Raw genomic sequence first — 18,457 nt, forward strand, 5'->3', positions numbered from 1 at the left:
TCTGTAGTGCCCTTCTTCTCTTGACACTGTAAGCATATGCTTATTTTGCTTAATGGTTAACCCAGCCCTGACACTGCCAAATGCATGGAAGACTGGGCATAAGGGCACTTTGAGCTGAAGGACAGAACTGTTGCGCATTCCTTCACAGGCTTTGAGAAAAGTGAAAACAAAACCTCTTGGATTGGGACCCAGCGTCCATACTTTTCTCTGGTACAGTAGAGTCTCACTTATCCAACATAAATGGGCCGGCAGAACATTGGATAAGCGAAAATGTTGGATAATAAGGAGGGATGAAGGAAAAGCCTATTAAATGTCAAATTATGTTATGATTTTACAAATTAAGCACCAAAACATGTTTTACAACAAATTGACAAGAAAAGTAGTTCAATACACAGTAACATTATGTAGTAATTACCGCATTTACAAATTTAGCACCAAAACATTGCAGTGTATTGAAACAGCTGTGGATCCGGGTCAGAGAGAGACTGCATTGGATAATACAGAATGTTGGATGAGCAAAGGTTGGATAAGCGAGACTCTACTGTATCATGGAGTTTCCTATCTTATTGTGAGTGCATAAACATATAGAACTGCCATCTATTACATCAGCGCTGTGAACAATGGTTGTGTGAAGTCCAGAATGCTATGTTAGGCAAAGGCCAGTTGTGTACCTTGGAAAGTTCACTGGGGTGATGTAATAGCCACATCCATTGTTGGAATGGGATACAGTACACACTGGCATGGCAAAGGAGCATTTTCCTTTCTAGATACAATCTTTTTAAAAATCAAAGAATAAATTCTTTGTTAACAGTGACCTAGAAACCAAACTTATCTTCTGCCAAGTGTTTGTTTTAACAGTAGTGAGAGGTTCACTTGGAACCATGAAACATAGCTAGTGCAAATCTCTCCACTACATAGGCAAAACGTGTGGAGGAGACAAAATGTACCATATATCTGTCAATGTCAGTATGGGATGTACTGCACACTGGCTATATATTTCACAACATATATTAATAAAATATGCATTTTTAAACAAAAACAAAACAGAATAAATACAGATTAAGAACCTCATACACACCCAAAAGAAAAGTCATACCACCAACCATGATACAACTCATGCATGAGTGAATTCTGACAAGGAAGACAGAATAACACATGTGTGACAAATATTTTGTCTGAAAGTTATAGCAACTTTTGGTTACAAAGAACAAAGACAACACTATGCATTATTAATAGTTTTTGTCACAGAATGAATATCAGCCATGAAAAACCCCCAAACAAACACCTGAATCAAGTTTTCCTTTTCTCAATTGGTTCCACATCCCTCCACCCTCAATTCCCACTGGTTATAAGCTTTTAAATTCCATGTGCACTAATGATTGATTCCAAAGTAATATTAATATCCAAACTAATATCCATAACTTAAATTGTACAGGTTGCTACACTGAGGAAAATAAGCAAATAATACAATGATGTAAAGCAGGCATGGGCAAACTTCGGCCTTCGAGGTGTTTTGGACTTCAATTCCCATAATTCCTAACAGCCTCAGGCCCCTTCCTTTCATCCTCAGCCATTTAAGCTGTTAGGAATTGTGGGAGTTGAAGTCCAAAACATGTGAAAGGCTGAGGTTTGCCCATGCTTGATTTAAAGACAAAACAGGTCAGTATACTATTTTGAAATCAGAAGTGGATATGGAGATCAAAGCTCAGTACCAGGGGCAGCTAGTGTCTCTCATGCCAAGGTTGCAATTTCAGAGCTGTCAAAGGTTTTGAAACTACCTGCGACTTTGATAATTCTTTAGAATCTAGAACTTGGGCTCTCCCTCCGGATGTTTTGGACACAATTCCTAACTGTCTCAGGCCCCTTCCTTTTCCCTCTCAGCCACTTAAGCGGCTGAGGGGGAAAAGGAAAGGGCCTGAGGTTGTTAGGAATTGTGGGAGTTGAAGTCCAAAACACCTGGAAGGAGGGCCCAAGTTTGCCCATGTCTGATCTAGAATAATACTACTCTCCTGACATGGAAACGCCAACTGCCTCTTATAAAGACCACCGTGCAAGTAAATAGACTGAACAGAAAAATGTTGCCATATCCTTATCTGTGCTTGCTAACTGTTCTTCAAGCCTTCACCACAATGCATACTGTTGAAAATTGGGAGACTATTTTAAACGGAAAAAAAATGGATTCTGACCAAATATATACCAGTGGCAGCAAGTGGTTCTGGTGTCAATGGAGAAAGGAACATGCTTCTTAATTTATCCCAAACTTTGAAGAAGTGTCATAGCTCAGCGGTTTCAGCAGTCACAGTAGCCAGGGCTGATGGGTTCACCAATGATTTAGATTCAGAAGGGATTGTGGGCTTTCCTGGGGTTCAAAGTGATACAGACCAAGAGAATGATACATGCCAAAGAAATGAAATTGCCTCAGATAGTGATGTAGGCCAAAAGAATGCAATTGCCTTGGAGCTCCAAGATTAGTCACAGGAGTCAGAAACAACATCCTTAGATAAGGGATTGAGTAAAGATAAACTGACAGAAAACTCAAGGGAGAACACCTGGTGATACAGAGCTAAGCAAGGATTTATGTTTGCAGATTAGGGCAGGTAATCAGCTCCATAAACCAACAAGGCACCATTGGAAACAGAAAGAAAAAGTGAGTAGGAAATGCCTTGACTTTATGTTTGCTTATTAGAAGCCAGTTTGTACCCTAAATTCAGTTCAGGCAACATTGGTGATTGAGGGAGAACTTAGGCCTGAGATCCTATGTCAAGTCAAGTCCTGTTTTTAATTTTACTTATCTTGAAAGGTTTCTGTGTTCTTGTTTCATTATTCTTACTCAAGTTTTCCAAGCAGATCTGTCACCTATGGATTTATGCTATAATTCTGACTTTTGGCTATTCTCGGACTATGTGACCTTTGGATTTTCATGAGACATTTGGAATCCTGTGTGATTATCACCTACTACTAAACATGTTTTGAATTATTCCTCATCTTTCTTTATTCCTGCCTTTCCCCATATATTTTTATGTGCTTTTACTCTGGACTCTTGTGTGATGCTATAGTCATAGGGGCTCCAGGCTTGGGGTGCAACAAGAAGGTATTTAACATATTGTATTTATTTCAGGATCAGGTTTCAACTTTTTAGTGAGTTCCCAAAGAGCCATTGTTGATTTGCTATAACAATTACAGTTATCAGATCAGTGGACCTTGAAGCACTCCTGTAAACATGTAAAACTGGTACAGTATTTGTTTCTTTCTTTATATCCCCCGCCTTTAGTTACAAAGGTTCTCAGAGCAGTTGACAAATTGTGAATAGTATGCATTAACTGGGAGCAATTGCACTGCATATCATAATCATAACACAACCATCGCATTTTTTTAAAAATCTGTAAGATATTTTTTCTACTTACCCACACACTGGTTGCTGTCACTCATTTGGTAGCCAAACCTGCACATGAGAGGAGCTCTTGCAGCTGTGGGATAATTGGGAGCAGGAGCTGGGGCTGGAGGTGGTGGATATAAACTAGGTGCATAAGGATTAATAAATGGTGTTCGATAAACAGAATCTGTTCGTGGAGCGCACAAATAGCCACCATGCTGGTTAACACACACCATGTCTCCCCTGCAGGCTTCAGCAATAGTCCGACATTCATCGACATCTGAAGGGACGTAGACATGGAAAAGTTCTCTCTTGTTTAAATCAGTTAATAATTCATGTCTCTATTCTAATCAGGTCATAATTCATTAATTACTGGAATACATGTTCATAACACAGCTATATTAAAGGACAATCACAAGCAACATGCGTTCAGCTAGAACACTGATTGTAAAATGGGCCTTTTTTATCTGCTGGGGTTTAGCTCCAGGCCCCTATGGGTACCAAAATATACATATTCTCATGTCCCATTATATACACTGGCATAGTAAAATATTGTATAGCCTTATACAAAATGGCAAAACCAAACTTTGCTTTTTGGATTCAAAAAAATATTTTCAAGCAATGGATGGTTGAGTCTGTGGAAACAGAAACCATGGATACAGAAGACTGATTAGTAAGTAAGTATAAGTAAGTATATTTGGTTGTGAAAATCCAGTTTAAAGGACCTGATGCAAGAAAAATCTTACCTAAGCATCGTCCTGTGGAACGATCCACCTCAAATCCATTTGAGCATGGTTGCTAAAAAAAGAAAGTGAGAATTTAGTTAATGATAAATCTCCAGAACACAAAATTACAGATCAGAAGTTAATTAATGAGGAGGAACAAGAACAAAAAAAAGTTGGGGAAATGTCTTCTTTAGTGTTGTGTTTTGTGCCTTTCTGTGTTGTTTAAAAATGGATAATTGCTGTCTCCCTCATCAAACATGTTACTCTTACCATTTTAATCATCCACACCATTGGCCATCATAAAATACAATGGATACATCCGACGACAGCTGCCGTCATACCTTCACGTATCCACCTTTCCACACTTCCAAGAGAATTGAGAGGTCTGAAGTCAATAACTAACTGACTCCAAAAATGCCTATTTCTAGACACTTTTAAACCGGAGCCCAAGGGGCAACCCCCAGAAGTAGTCTTGCGTCACCTCTGTGGGACTCAGTTTTCAAAATATCTAGAAACAACCAAGGTGAACATGAGCAAACAATCTGATAGAGCAGCTAAAAAGCCCAATGGGATTTTGGGTTGCAATCAAAGGGAATATAGTGTCTAGATGAAGGGAAGTAATGGTACTCCTCTATTCAGCTTTAGTCAGACTTCACCCGGAACACTGTGTCTGGATACCACAATACAATATAGTAATATATAAAACTAATATTGTGTTATGGTAATAATATAATATATTGTATTTACATATTACTTGTAAGCCACTCTGAGTCCCCTTCGGGGTGAGAAAGGCAGCATATAAATGTTGTAAATAAATTTTAAAAAAATAATACAATCTGGAACATGTCCAGAGGAGGACTGCTAAAATGATAAAGGTCTGGAAAACACGCTCGATAAGGAACAGCTTAAAGACATGATGGCTATATTTACTGTAAATATTTGAAAGGATGTCATAAGGAAGAGGGAACAGGCTTGTTTTCTGCTTTTCTGGAGACTAGAATTCAGAGCAATGGATTCAAATTACAGGAAAGGAAATTCCAACTTCCTCACCATAAGAACTTTTCAACAGTGGAACTCACTGCCTCAGAGTGTGGTAGAGGCTCCTTCTATGGAAGCTTTTAAACAGAGGCTGGATAGTCATCTGTTAGGAGTGGATTATGCTTTTCCTGCATCGCAGGGGGTCAGACTGGATTGCCTGTGTGATCTCTTCCAAATCTAGGATTCCATGATTCTAGAATTCTTAAACTCTTGGCCTCCCTTGTGTCCTGGGTCCATTCATGCACAGTACAAACTGACAGTTCAGAAGATGGGATGTTTGGGAACCAAGTACAGGTGGAAGAATATTACACAATAGATGTGGCTTGGCCTTTGCTGTAGTAAATGTGAAATGAATTGAGGTTTCTTCGGTGGATCACAATCTATGAGCCTGTAATGTGACTATTGCCAACAGAAGCTCCACAAGGAGAAAGATGCCCTCTACAGGAATTTAGTTTGAATGCATGAGACTAGCGTCACACACTTTATAATACCTGCTAGTTACACACACCTGACTGATATCAGCTCAATCTAAATGATGTGCACAGACATGTTCCCAGCACAGGACAGTAACCCTGCTTACAGGGTTCCTATGGCCATGCAGGGAAATCCTTCACATGTAGAAGAGGCTGTTGTGTGGCCACTGCAAAAATACTATTAATGAAGAAAGATTGGTCTTGTATATTCTTCCTTAGTGCAGTCTACACTGAAATGCACAAATTACCCTAAATATTTTTGCAATGGTTTGAGGTCCCATCTAGCATATTGTGTTCACTTCCACAGAAGAACTGGAGGGATCCTGGAGCTGCATTCTGGTCTTGTAGACTCTGCAACTCTTATATCCTGAACATAAAACACTGGCCACTTTTATTACTAAAGCAGAATCACTACAAACGATCCAATGTATTTTGAGCCACCAAATAAGTCCAGCTGAATTTTGAAAGGCTGCCAGCATTTTGGTATTGTGTTAATTGTTGTCTGATTTTTACAGAAAAGAAAGGAAATCTAAATCTGTAATGATAAACTTTAACTTTAAGAATCTTGTTGTTAAAGCTTTGCTAAGTTCAAAAGACCAGGTGGCCCAACTGAATTGCTGGCTCCTGTCTCTCCAAATTCCATTCTGCATCATCTGGCAGAGTATGAGAGGATCTTGCTGCATGAATATGAGGTCTTTAAAATAATACCCTCTCTTCTGTCTCTTTCCCATATTGCTCCAACTTTTACCCTAGGCACTGTGCAGAGTTCTGCTATTTAAGACCCAACAATATGATTTTGTTCTTTGGGCATATGTATGCATTTATGCCGTGGAATAAATTTCCAGTAATACATTAATGTATCCAAATTATGTTGCAGAACTGTCTTCCTATATCAACATGTGCTCAACACCTCAGCAAGGGAGAGTCCAAAAGTGGCAGGTTAAAATCTGGAACCTCAATCAGTGGCTGATACCAGATGAGAAACTCCCCCATGGGCCAACAGAAAACTGGGCGACTTGGAAGGTGCTGAACAGGCTGGGCTCTGACACCACGAGATGCAGAGCCAACCTTAAGAAATGAGGCTACAAAGTGGAGTCCACGACATGCAATTGCGGAGAAGAGCAAAACACAGACCACTTACTACAATGCAACCTGAGCCCTGCCACATGCACAATGGAGGACCTTCCCACAGCGACATCAGGGGCACTTGAAGTGGCCAGCTTCTAGTCAAAGGAAATTTAGTATAATGCCAAGCTCTTAACTTTGTTGGAGGTTTTTGTATGCATTGTAACTATATTATCAATCCGCTTCTGACATGATACATGAATAAATGTGTCCAACAAAACAGATGTTTTAGTCAATTCACTGTGTTCGTGAATCTTATTACTCCATTCCTTTAAAGGTGTTCACACATGCAGGAAGTTAATTCTATACCTATGTATCTCTCACCTGTGTCTTCCCATGATTTAAGAGGCAGCCAGTCACCATCAAAATGGTCATTAGCCTGCAATAGGAACACAAATTGTATCATATGAAATCTCTCATTGAAACTGTTGATCAGCATAGCAAATTGTTGACTCCACCCATCCATCCAAGCCAAGATATGTAGCAGTCTAAGTGCTAAATTGTGAAGGCTGCTTCCATGGGATTAGGAGCAATTTTTCAACTCTCTGCTGTCCGGAGACAGCACAGATTGCCATGAAATCCCAGAAACTTTAAGAAATCCACTTCTAGTTTTGAAGTTAAACATTTCAAGGTCAATTTATTTTAAAGGTGGATTATCATCCTAGCAGGATGTCCAAGAAAAAGAAAAGCTGGCACATACATATAACTTCAGCAGGAAAAAAAAGACAACCCAGAGGAATCATGGCATTGTGGATTCAGATAACCCAATTCAGAGCAAATACTGTGACATATTCTGCATTAATATTCTGGGTTATATGGCTGTGTGGAAGGGCTATTATACACATGTATCCTCCACCCAATCCTACTCTAAACAGTTTAAGACCATGTTACTTGGATGATGGTTGCAACCAAATGGTGTCTGTATTGGGCTATTGAAGCCCTGTTAATAGGTCTGCTGTTTGGGTTAGCCAGTCATAAAATAATATATCTTGACAAATTTAGTTTGAGTTAATATCAAATACACACACATATTGGATCACCCCGGTAGCACAGCGGGTTAAACCACTGAGCTGCTGAACTTGCTAGCTGAAAAGGTTGGTAGTTTGAATCTGGGGAGCTGGGTGAGCTCCCTCTGTTGGCCACAGCTCCTGCCAACCTAGCAATTAAAAAACATGCAAATGTGAGTAGATCAATAGGTACCACTTTGGCAGGAAGGTCATCCTGGCCACATGATCTTGGAGGTGTCTACGGACAACACTGGTCTTCGGCTTAGAAATGGAGATGAGCACCACCCTCCAGAGTCAGGGTGTCAGGGGAAACCTTTACCTATACTTTACATATATGTAATGCAGAGCTAAGAACAACACCTAATTCATTAGTAACATTAGTATTTTAGCATGCAAGGTGAGAGCCAAATGCATCTCTGTCAAGAAACGGTTCTGTAAATAAGGGACCATTACTGGAAAAAAAACTGTTCTGTATGCATATATTCCTGCTGATGCATGCTGGACCTCCGATAATGCACACCCTTTCATCCCTCGGGGTGAGAAAAGCGGTATACAAATACTGTAAATAAATAAATAAATAAATAAATAAATAAATCTTCAAACACTTGCTTGTTAAGACCTGTCAATACACTTAACCACTGATTGTTATAACCTGCATTTTGTGTCTTTAATTGGTAAATAAAATACTTACTACAACCTTATGTTACACAACACATGGAACATTTACAAACAGTTTTCAAAACTTTCTTCTCTTCTTTCTTTATGCTTCTACTGACCCCTTATTTTTATACAAGGTCCCCCAATTGCACCCATGGGGCAATATTGCCCACTTTGGGAAGGGCTGATTTAAGCAATAATCACCTGCAAGATGTCTTTGGGATCAGGAACTTCTGAAATGTAAGGCTTAAAATATAGATTGCAATGTGCAAAATAAATGTTAAGAACCTGGGTATTGCAATGAGATTTGGGGTTGGTCTGTATGTTTAATTCTTATCTCTGTGATTTATATTGGCAGAAGTGCCCGTGCAGGATATCCTTAGGCCATGTTCTGTAAAACCTGACAGCCTGGTGATAAGCAGTGGCATAGGGAAATATATATGATGGATACTAGCCATGTCTCATTCTCATTGCTTCAGCTATTCCAGAGGGAGATGGCTAAGCCATAATAAAATGATAATCCAGCAACTGACAAAGTAAAAATATACATTAGAGGACTGAGTTGTTCTTTACAAGAGTGCTAATAGGTCCTTTGCAAAACTGGGGAGGGGGTAGCAATGGTTGGGAGTGTGTGACAAGGTGAAGAGAAACTGTTTTATAATCTAATTCAATATGTCTTTGTAGGGAGGTGTTCACTTTTATAATATTTTTACTATTGTTACTCCTGCAGTTTACAGTTATTAGTTTCTAACCTAAAAAAAAAGTTTGTCCAGTTTGTGCATATTGGAAGAGGCAGACAAATCTGTTCACAGTTCTGACAGGAACTCCTTAAACTATTCCAGAACAAGTCCAACAAAATAAAGCATGAAGTCTAAAGGGAACAAATCACTCAGTCATTAATTATATGCAGGGTGATGTTGCTTTGCTTGGCAGAAAATGAGAATCATTCCCTAGAGCGACAACTCTAGAATCAAATGCAACATAGTTTGAAGCCTTCCATGACTTCACTTGAGGAAACAGAACAGTGGGTCTGACACTCTGTTTTTGGAGAACAGGGAGGAAGTTTGTGAGAAGTGTACTAAACGTTTACAAAACAGCTGGAATCCTATTTTGAATTTAAGCATGTATAAGTACTAGGCTTATGCATTCAGGGTAAACCTTGACCTGTTTAATGTCCCAGCTTTCGGTGGGGGCCCCAATATGTATTTTGGGAACCTCCCAAAATTGGGAGGGCAGTTATCTGTTTTGGCTCTGGGGTGCCAAAAGATCAATTTTCTATTGGCTATTTAAGTGGGGTGGGGGGCTTCCCACGTTCCCCTTCCCATCATTTTAGGCATTTAAGCTGTTTTACTCTAGAGGAGAGGCACTCAGCTGCAGGCAGGCCCGTGCACTGAGCCTGCATGCCACACACACACTCTTTCCAAGACATGAAGGCAAGTTCTGACTTTCTTACTCTAGAGGAGGCGTTAGGCTGCAGGCAGGCATGCGTGCTGGGCCTGCACACCACACACCATTTTCTCTTTCCAAGGAAAGGAGGCATGGAGCCCCATGTGCTCATGAAAGCAGAAGGAGAGCTGGTGATTGGCTCTGGCTTGCTTTCGTGTTGAGTAGGTTTTTGTGCCTGGGACCTTCTTCCCATCACGTGCTCCCAAAAGTGCTGGAGGTACCAAAGGAAACAGGATCTGTACACAACTCTAATAAGCACTCTAATTGCTGTGCTATGCAGTGAACCCTGATCTGATCTTTCCCCAATCTCCACTTAGTAGGCAGTGGCTAGCTACTGCAGTTGATCAGGATCTGTTCCTCTGTCACTCTGAACGCAGTTGACTGATGTTTCCAGCCTTTCCCATGAGAAATCTCTAGTACAGTGCTTCCCCGCGTGTTCTGGCCTACAAGCAGAGGCGGCCCTAGGTAATTTTCAATGGTAAGCAAACAGTATTTTGGCGCCCCCCCCCCAAACCAATCATTGATATATATTTTCTGTTCATCGTGGGAGTTCTGTGAACCATATTTGGTACAATTCCATCATTAGTGGAGTTCAGAATGCTCTTTGATTGTAGGTGAACTATACATCCCAGTAACTACAACTCGCATATGTCAAGGTCTATTTTCCCCCAAGAGCACCTCAAGAGTGCCCCTGGGCAAAATCAACTAAACTGCAAATACTTACTTTGCGTAATGGGTTGTCGAGGCTTCCCCCGGACTGCTAGGGCTGTTGTGAGCCGAGGGGGCGCTCCTCAAGTGGCGGTCGAGGGGCATTTACAGAGGCGCCTCTGTGCCCCTGGCAAAAAAAAAAGTGTACTGCGACCGCTTACTTTGAGTAATGGACAAGCCGCCCCTGCCTACAACTCCCAGAAATCCCAGCCAGTTTACCAGCTGTTTGGATTTCTGGAAGTTGAAGGCCACAACATCTGGGGACCCACAGGTTGAGATCCACTGATCTAGTGCACCCAAAGGTGCTGGAGGTGCTGATCTAGTGCGGCAGGAAGAATCAGGGTCTCTGTCATAATTCCCCCTTGCACCTGACATCAACCACATGCAGAATTAAGAACATCAATGAACTGCTTCCCAGGGAAACAGAAATATTGATTGCAACAGCTGCATCTTGGTAAATGTGGATTGGGAGACTTTCATGAACTATGGGAAATGTAGAGATCATGAATACGGTCACAAGAGCTGATTCTGGCCAACATCTGTATGATATTGTTTGATAACCTATGTTTCAGGTAAGAAAACTATGTGGAGTACGTTTCCAAAAGATACCAAATCCAAAAAAACATTCAAAATGTGCACATTTTTGGCTAGGAGTAGAATACTATGTACAGATCAAAACTATCAAAGCATATCGAATTATCTCAGTATGGGATTTGAAAAATTGCATTTTATAACTAAAGAATATTGACAAGCTGGAATGTGTCCAGAGGAGGGCGACTAAAATGATCAAGGGTCTGGAGAACAAGCCCTATGAGGAGCGGCTTAAGGAGCTGGGCATGTTTAGCCTGAAGAAGAGAAGGCTGAGAGGAGATATAATAGCCATGTATAAATATGTGAGAGGAAGCCACAGGGAGGAGGGAGCAAGCTTGTTTTCTGCTTCCTTGGAGACTAGGATGCGGAACAATGGCTTCAAACTACAAGAGAGGAGATTCCATCTGAACATGAGGAAGAACTTCCTGACTGTGAGAGCCGTTCAGCAGTGGAACTCTCTGCCCCTGAGTGTGGTTGAGGCTCCTTCTTTGGAAGCTTTAAAACAGAGGCTGGATGGCCATCTGTCAGGGGTGATTTGAATGCAATATTCCTGCTTCTTGGCAGGGAGTTGGACTGGATGGCCCATGAGGTCTCTTCCAACTCTTTGATTCTATGATTCTATGATCCTCACCCTATACATACATACGTGTGTGTGTGTGTAAGATCCAAGTATTTCAACAAATGAAATATTGCATCCATAAGGAATTACCCATTATGTCTATTAAAAGGATTATAACGCATTTATACTATATTTTGTGACAGGAGAAATAGTAACTGCTTTATGAGCTAATTCAATGTGTGTTTTAGGGAGGTTTTTGCTTTAAGAAAACTTTTACTGTTGCCACTTCTGTAGTTTACAGTTCCCAGTTTCTAAGGAGCTGCTAACAAAATGTTTCTCCAGTTTGCACATATTAGAGGAGTCAGAAAAATCTGCTTACAGTTCCAAATAATTCAGAAGTCCAAAAAAAAAAAAAAAAAGCACAGAGGAGAAAAAAGCAAGCTAGCCAGCTAGCAAGCAAGCAAGCACAAACTGTTTAGTCATTAATTACATGCAGGCCGATGTTGTTTTGATTGGCAGAAAATAAGAAACATTCTTTGGAGCCATCACTCTAAAATCAGATGCAATACAATTTGATGTCCTGCAGAATTGTGCATCTTGATGTCTCTGGGTCCCCTAAAAGCTTTCTGGAGAGATAGTTGATAGTGCAGTGGTGAAGCTACCAAGAAGGGGAGGGCATTGGAAGGTTTGCCTCTCTCACCAAATGTGAATTCTGCCCTCCTAGAAAAGTTTCCTTCAGATCCTCAATTCCTAGTAACTTCAAAATTCAATTGAGCATTTAGCAATATAGGCCAAGATCCTGCACTGGAATCTCCTTCTGACAATGCCACCCCAAAGGCTTATCTCTTATGGAAGGCAGCACCCCAACTGAATGATACCCAAGCAGATTGGACACCAGGAAATGATTACAGTACTCTGCAGCTACTTCTTTTAACAAGGAAACCTTTAGCTAGGATGCTTCTTGGTTTAAGAGACATGCGTGGAGGTGTCATAAATCTGGCTTATGATCTCATAATGAACTGTCAATTTAGACGTCCAAAACAAATGGCAGGAAAGCTACTAAGGGAATGCAAAAATACTTCTGCGATTGCCTTCATCTGAGATTGAGGATGCACCTACACTGTGGAATTAATGAAGTCTGACACCACTTGGAGTGCTATGGCTCAGTACAATTGAATTCTTGGAATCCTCAAGATTTTTGAGGCACTAGAAATCATCTGAAGATAAGACTAAAGCCCTTGTAAAACTATAATTCCCAGGATGCATTGAGCCATGAAAGTTAAAGTGTTTTAATTCCACAGTGTGTATGCATCCTCAGAGAGTGTGATTTGCCAAGGTCACCTGGGGTTTCATGGCTGAGCAGGGATTCAAATCCTGGTTTCCAAACTGTAAGGACCTTATCACATGCACTGCCAGATGTGCCGTGAGTCGTGGTGATCCTGGCTTTGCCTGTCCAAGGAGTGTGAGGAACTATCACACTGCACTGTCCTGGCTTTCCTCCAACCCCATCACACAGGGGAAGCCTCTTTAAGCCAGTTTGAGCCATCTTTCCTTATGGAAAGATGGGGAGCCTCCAGCAATTTTAGGGCAGCAGCAGGGTTTTTGCGGCAGTTCAACCACGGAGCCGCCCCGGAAGTACTTTTTCTGGGTATGATGGAAACCAATAGGCTCCATGACTAAAGTAGAAAAGACCCATTGCCACTATTGAATTTGAGCCTTTCAAGAGGCCCTTAGTCCAATGCTCAGACCACGACACCACACTGGTAGACACTGGTACATCTATACTTCTGAAGTTTAGTGGTGTTTTCAAAGTCCTGCTGCTAGTTGCATTTGTACTGCTGGCTGACATTAGGTGCCTGGGGTTGTTTTCAGAGATGCCAGTTACACCAAATAAACAGTAAATTAATAACTGCAGATTTAAGTCATATATTCTTAGTTTTCTCAAATTCAACTGAAGCAAAGGTCATGATCAGACAGACATTTTCTCGTGCTACTAATCACACTTCACTCAGATCACTGATTTTACATTTCCTTCCTTAATGTAATCGTTGGGCAGAAGAGAAAAAGAAGGAATGGTTAGAAAACATAAGAGGGTTACAAATTAGAGATGTCATCAGTTGGACCCTTCCGCAGCTATAAAAGTCTATGTTTAAGGTAGAGCGGCTGCAAGAAGCACCAAAAGCCTATCTTCATATAAATATATAAATTAGTCTTCCCCGGTTTGTATTTTTCCCCATCTTCTTGTTTTCTCTCCTGTTCAAAATTTCAGCCATAATTTCTTTCTGATAGGGATCAGCTTTGATACAATACTTCACTTCACTTCACTTCATTTCTTAATTAGTCGCTCTCCACCAAGGTGCTCCGAGCGACTTACAATTTAAAATAGCATTTACACAATATAAAAACATTCAACATAAAAACATACAACAGTGACTATTTGGCAATACCATGGTCAAACTCTATTTGCTTCAAAAATGGTAACATGTGGCCTTCTATGATTTGGATTGCAACTCCTGCCATGCCTCCCTACTGGATAGATATGCTGACTAGGACTTGCAGTCCCAAACATCTGCTAAGCCACATGTTTTCCACTCTTGATCTACAGCAGTAGTTCTCAACCTGGGGTCCACAGATGTTTTTGGTCTACAACTCCCAGAAATCCCAGCCAGTTTACCAGCTGTTAGGATTTCTGGGAGTTGTAGGCCAAAAACATCTGGGGACCCCAGGTTGAGAACCACTGACCTACAGAGATGGTGGAAACATTTACAAATTGTTGTAATGCTACACTGTAATGCTACACTGTAATGCTACACTGTAGAATTAATGCACTTTAACTTTCTTGGCTCAATACTTAACTTTCTTGGCTCAATGCTGCAGCATCCTGATTTTTCTAGTTTGATGAGATAGCCACACTTTTTGGTAAAGACCTCAAAAAACTACGACTTCTAGGATTCCATAGCATTCAAAGAAAAAGTGGTGTCAAACCAGTAATTTTAGTCTAGATGCATTCGTAGTTTCTATATAGCCTTTTTCTGTCATGATTGATCGGTTAAAAATACGTTTCCAGTTGCAAGAATTCCTTTTCTTTATCTGTGATCACTTCTTGAAGACACATACTCTTCTCAAGAGAGATAAAGAGGCATAATGCATAACACTGGCCCATCACAGATTTTGGTGCCTCAAATGTTAGCCCTGTTTCTAAGTATATTTGACCTGCTGGTTCCAAAAAAGGCACCAGTGTTCCCTTATTAGCTCTAATGTTTGAGATATAGAACATAAACCATCTACCACTTCCCATTTACTCGCCCATAGGAAACTATGATGACCATATCCAAAAGACTAGAGCTGACGTGGTCCATCCAATGCGATTTTCTGAATCAACACCCCAAATACCCCCAGGAACGGAGCCCCTGGTGACACAATGGGTCAAACCCTTGTGTCAGCAGGACTGTAGACTGATAGCTCAGAGGTTTGAATCCAGGGAGAGTGTGGATGAGCTCCCTCTGTCAGCTCCAGCTCCCAATGCAGGAACTTGAGAGAAGCCTCCCACAAGGATGGTAAAACATCAAAACATCCGGGCATCTCCTGGGCAATGTCCTTGCAGACAGCCAATTCTTCACACCAGAAGCAACTTGCAGTTTCTCAAGTCGCTACTGACAAACAAACAAAACACAGGAACAGACCTAAAAACTAAGACACCAGGATCTGTATCTATCAATACAATTTCTAGTTAATAAGGCTGATAGAGCCAAAAGTTGAAACTGTGTAAACCAAAACCAAAAGAGCAAAAAAATTTCACAATCACGGACTAGTTTTCAGTCTGAAAATAACTCATACGTATTTGCACAAAAAAGTTTTACATTCTGTAAGTAAAGGGCAGAAAAGAGTGCAAAGGAAAATAAGTCTATATGTTGCACCACAAATAATGGAACTGAATCCACTCTCCCACTTTTGTTTCTTTATAGGCAACTTAAGCAAGTGTAATGCAGTCAGCAACCTCAGAGACTGACTTCCAGGACGGGGAAAACCACAGAATTTAGAGCATCAACTTACCTTTTCAGTCCTGTCATGTCCAAAGTTGAGGAAGAAAGCTGAAGAAGAGAGAAATAGTGTCCCAATAGGTAAATACTGAAATGCAGATTTGTACATGAAATCTTTTGCTAGAACTTCGGTCCTGCCATCATTTTTATTCCAGAGAATGAAAGACCAAATCATAGAGAAGCAGGGGAAGACAATCAGAAAGAGAGAGAGAGAAAAAGAAAGAGAGAGGGGGAGAGAGAGAAGGGGAAGGAAGGAAGGAGGAGGGAGGGAAGGAGGGGAGGGGAGGAGAGGAGAGGGAAGGGAGGCTTCTGCTCCTCCTCAAACACTGGAGAGAATACAGCAAGAAAGCACCTGGTTTTGCTTAGTTCTCTTCTGTAATTCAGCATTAAACCAATTGGAAGAGGAATGTTAAAAATGAACACTTCATTTTCTAAGTATGTTAAACAATGCAAATGGGAGGCCTCAGTTTGGGGACAGCTGGTTTAGATTAGAGTGCTCACCAACTGGCTAGACTCCCCACAACACTCCTAAGGAGCCTGCCAGGATTGAGACACACACACATATGTATACACTCACACTCCACAATTTGAAGGGAAGCCTTTTCTGCAGTAAATCAAATACAGGAGTGTGCTAGAAGGGAAGATAGTACTAGCATTGGACAGTCAGAAAGCATTCCATCAGGAATTGGCCAAGCATCATAATGCGCAAATGCCAGGGTCCCATACTTTGCAATGTTGCACAAATGAAACAAGGACTGAGTGGCCAAGTAATTTCAGAGTGTGTTCAAGGAGACAAAAGTTATTAATGCGGAAGAACACACAAGCTAGAAGAGGCTGCAGCAGTTTGCTTTTGCTAACTCTTCTGGAAAGCGCATTTCCTCCTCCCCGCTCGTCTTTTCTCCCAACTCACTGATTTAATTAAGTGCAAACTATTCTCGCACTGTGAACTCTGTTTACAGCTATGAAAGAAAACCAGGGAAAAAGAGGAAAGGGGGAGAAGGAGAAAGAGACTGCGATAAAGTAGCTGAAAATGTGGGATGGCAGAGAATTCATTGGGACTGAATCTGCTTCAAAGATCATCTTACTTACATCTTGTCATACTGTTCCATCCTTGCTATAGCAATTTATTTTTAGTGGCAAAATAAGGAGTACAATCAGTGGCTCATAATAAATTGTGGCAAGTTCTTGGTGGTATGGGGAGACCACTTGTCTGCCTCCTGAGGAATCTGAATAATGATCAAGTAGCAACAGGAAGAACAGACCACGGAACAACAGACTGATTCAAGATTGGGAAAGGAGTATGGCAGGGTTGTATACTCTCACCCAACCTATTCAACTTGTATGCAGAACACATGCAACAAGCGGGGCTTGATGAATCCAAGGCTGAAGTTAAAATGGTTGGAAGAAACATTAACAAGCTTAGATATGCAGATGATACACTTTGATGGCTGAAAGCGAGGAGGAGCTGAGGAGCCTTCTAACCAAGGTGAAAGAAAAAAGTGCAAAAATTGGATTGCAGTTAAACATAAAAAAACCAAGATTATGGCAACCAGATTGATTGATAACTGGCAAACAGAGGGAGAAAACGTGGAGGCAGTGACAGACTTTATATTTCTAGGTGCAAAGATTACTACAATCAGAAGACGTTTACTTCTTGGGAGGAGAGCAATGACCAGTCTCGATAAAATAGTGAAGAGTAGAGGCATCACACTGGCAATGAAGATTCACATAGTTAAAGGAATGGTATTCCCTGTAGTAACCTATGGATTTGAGAACTGGACCATAAGGGAAGGCTCACTGAAGGGAAGGATATAGAGGCAAAGATGAAGTACTTTGGTCACATAATGAGAAGACAGGAAAGCTTGGAGAAGATAATGATGCTGGGGGGAAAGGAAGGAAAAAGGAAGAGGGGCTGACCAAGGGCAAGAAGGATGGATGGTATCCTTGAAGTGACTGGCTTGACCTTGAAGGAGCTGGGTGTGGCCGACAGGGAGCTCTGGTGTGGACTGGTCCAGGAGGTCATGAGGAATCGGAAACAACTGAATGAATAAACAGCAAGAACAACAATCAGTGTTATCACTAAAGTTGATGTCACCCAGTGCAACAACTCATAGTGTCACCCCTATGGACTTCCTCTCGTATCAGACTATCTCACAATATTATACTTAAAACACCAGAAAGTTTTACAAAATTAGCAAACCAAATCCTTTCTGAACAACTCTTGTCAAGAAAAATAATTGAAAAGGTATCCTTGTTATTGGCACTGAGTTATAAACAATTGAAGGCACAGAACAGCAACAAAATAACTATAATATAACTACCCCCTTGGGTATGGTTCCATTATCTGGGCGGACTCCAAAATTTATTTATTATTTATTTATTAGATGCACTTATTGACCGCCATTCTCAGCCCTTACGGGCGACTCATGGCGGTGTACAGTACACATAAAAAGACAGTTACAGAGGCCAGTATCAACAACATATGACTATACAACAAATACAAACTACATAAAAATCCGCTTCGTCTCTTAGTAGAATCATAGCCAGTCTCATTTTCCTTATACCATTCCAGTTCTCATTACCGTAATGTTGTTGCTTAGCACTTAATTAAATGCCCTCTCGAACAGCCAGGTCTTAAGGCTTTTTCGAAAGGACATGAGGGAGGGCGCCTGTCTGATGTGTGCCGGGAGAGTGTTCCACAGCCGGGGGGCCACC

At 41.0% G+C, this 18,457-nt stretch overlaps 1 protein-coding gene across 1 annotated transcript in view; it reads right to left on the minus strand.

The window, feature by feature from the left end:
* FBLN5 (fibulin 5) overlaps positions 1 to 16,070 on the minus strand; it is a 67,572-nt gene extending 51,502 nt beyond the window's left edge. The window contains exons 1-4 of the mRNA XM_060756619.2: positions 15,756 to 16,070; positions 7,059 to 7,113; positions 4,120 to 4,171; positions 3,405 to 3,653 (exon numbers count right to left, since the gene is read on the minus strand). Of these exons, the coding sequence (XP_060612602.2) occupies positions 3,405 to 3,653; positions 4,120 to 4,171; positions 7,059 to 7,113; positions 15,756 to 15,772 (373 nt within the window). The 5' untranslated portion in view covers positions 15,773 to 16,070. The remainder of the gene's footprint in view (positions 1 to 3,404; positions 3,654 to 4,119; positions 4,172 to 7,058; positions 7,114 to 15,755) is intronic.
* Between the last annotated feature and the right edge of the window lie 2,387 nt (positions 16,071 to 18,457).

This window comes from Anolis sagrei, chromosome 1, assembly GCF_037176765.1.
Source record: "Anolis sagrei isolate rAnoSag1 chromosome 1, rAnoSag1.mat, whole genome shotgun sequence".
In the NCBI taxonomy this organism is placed as follows: Eukaryota; Metazoa; Chordata; class Lepidosauria; order Squamata; family Dactyloidae; genus Anolis; species Anolis sagrei.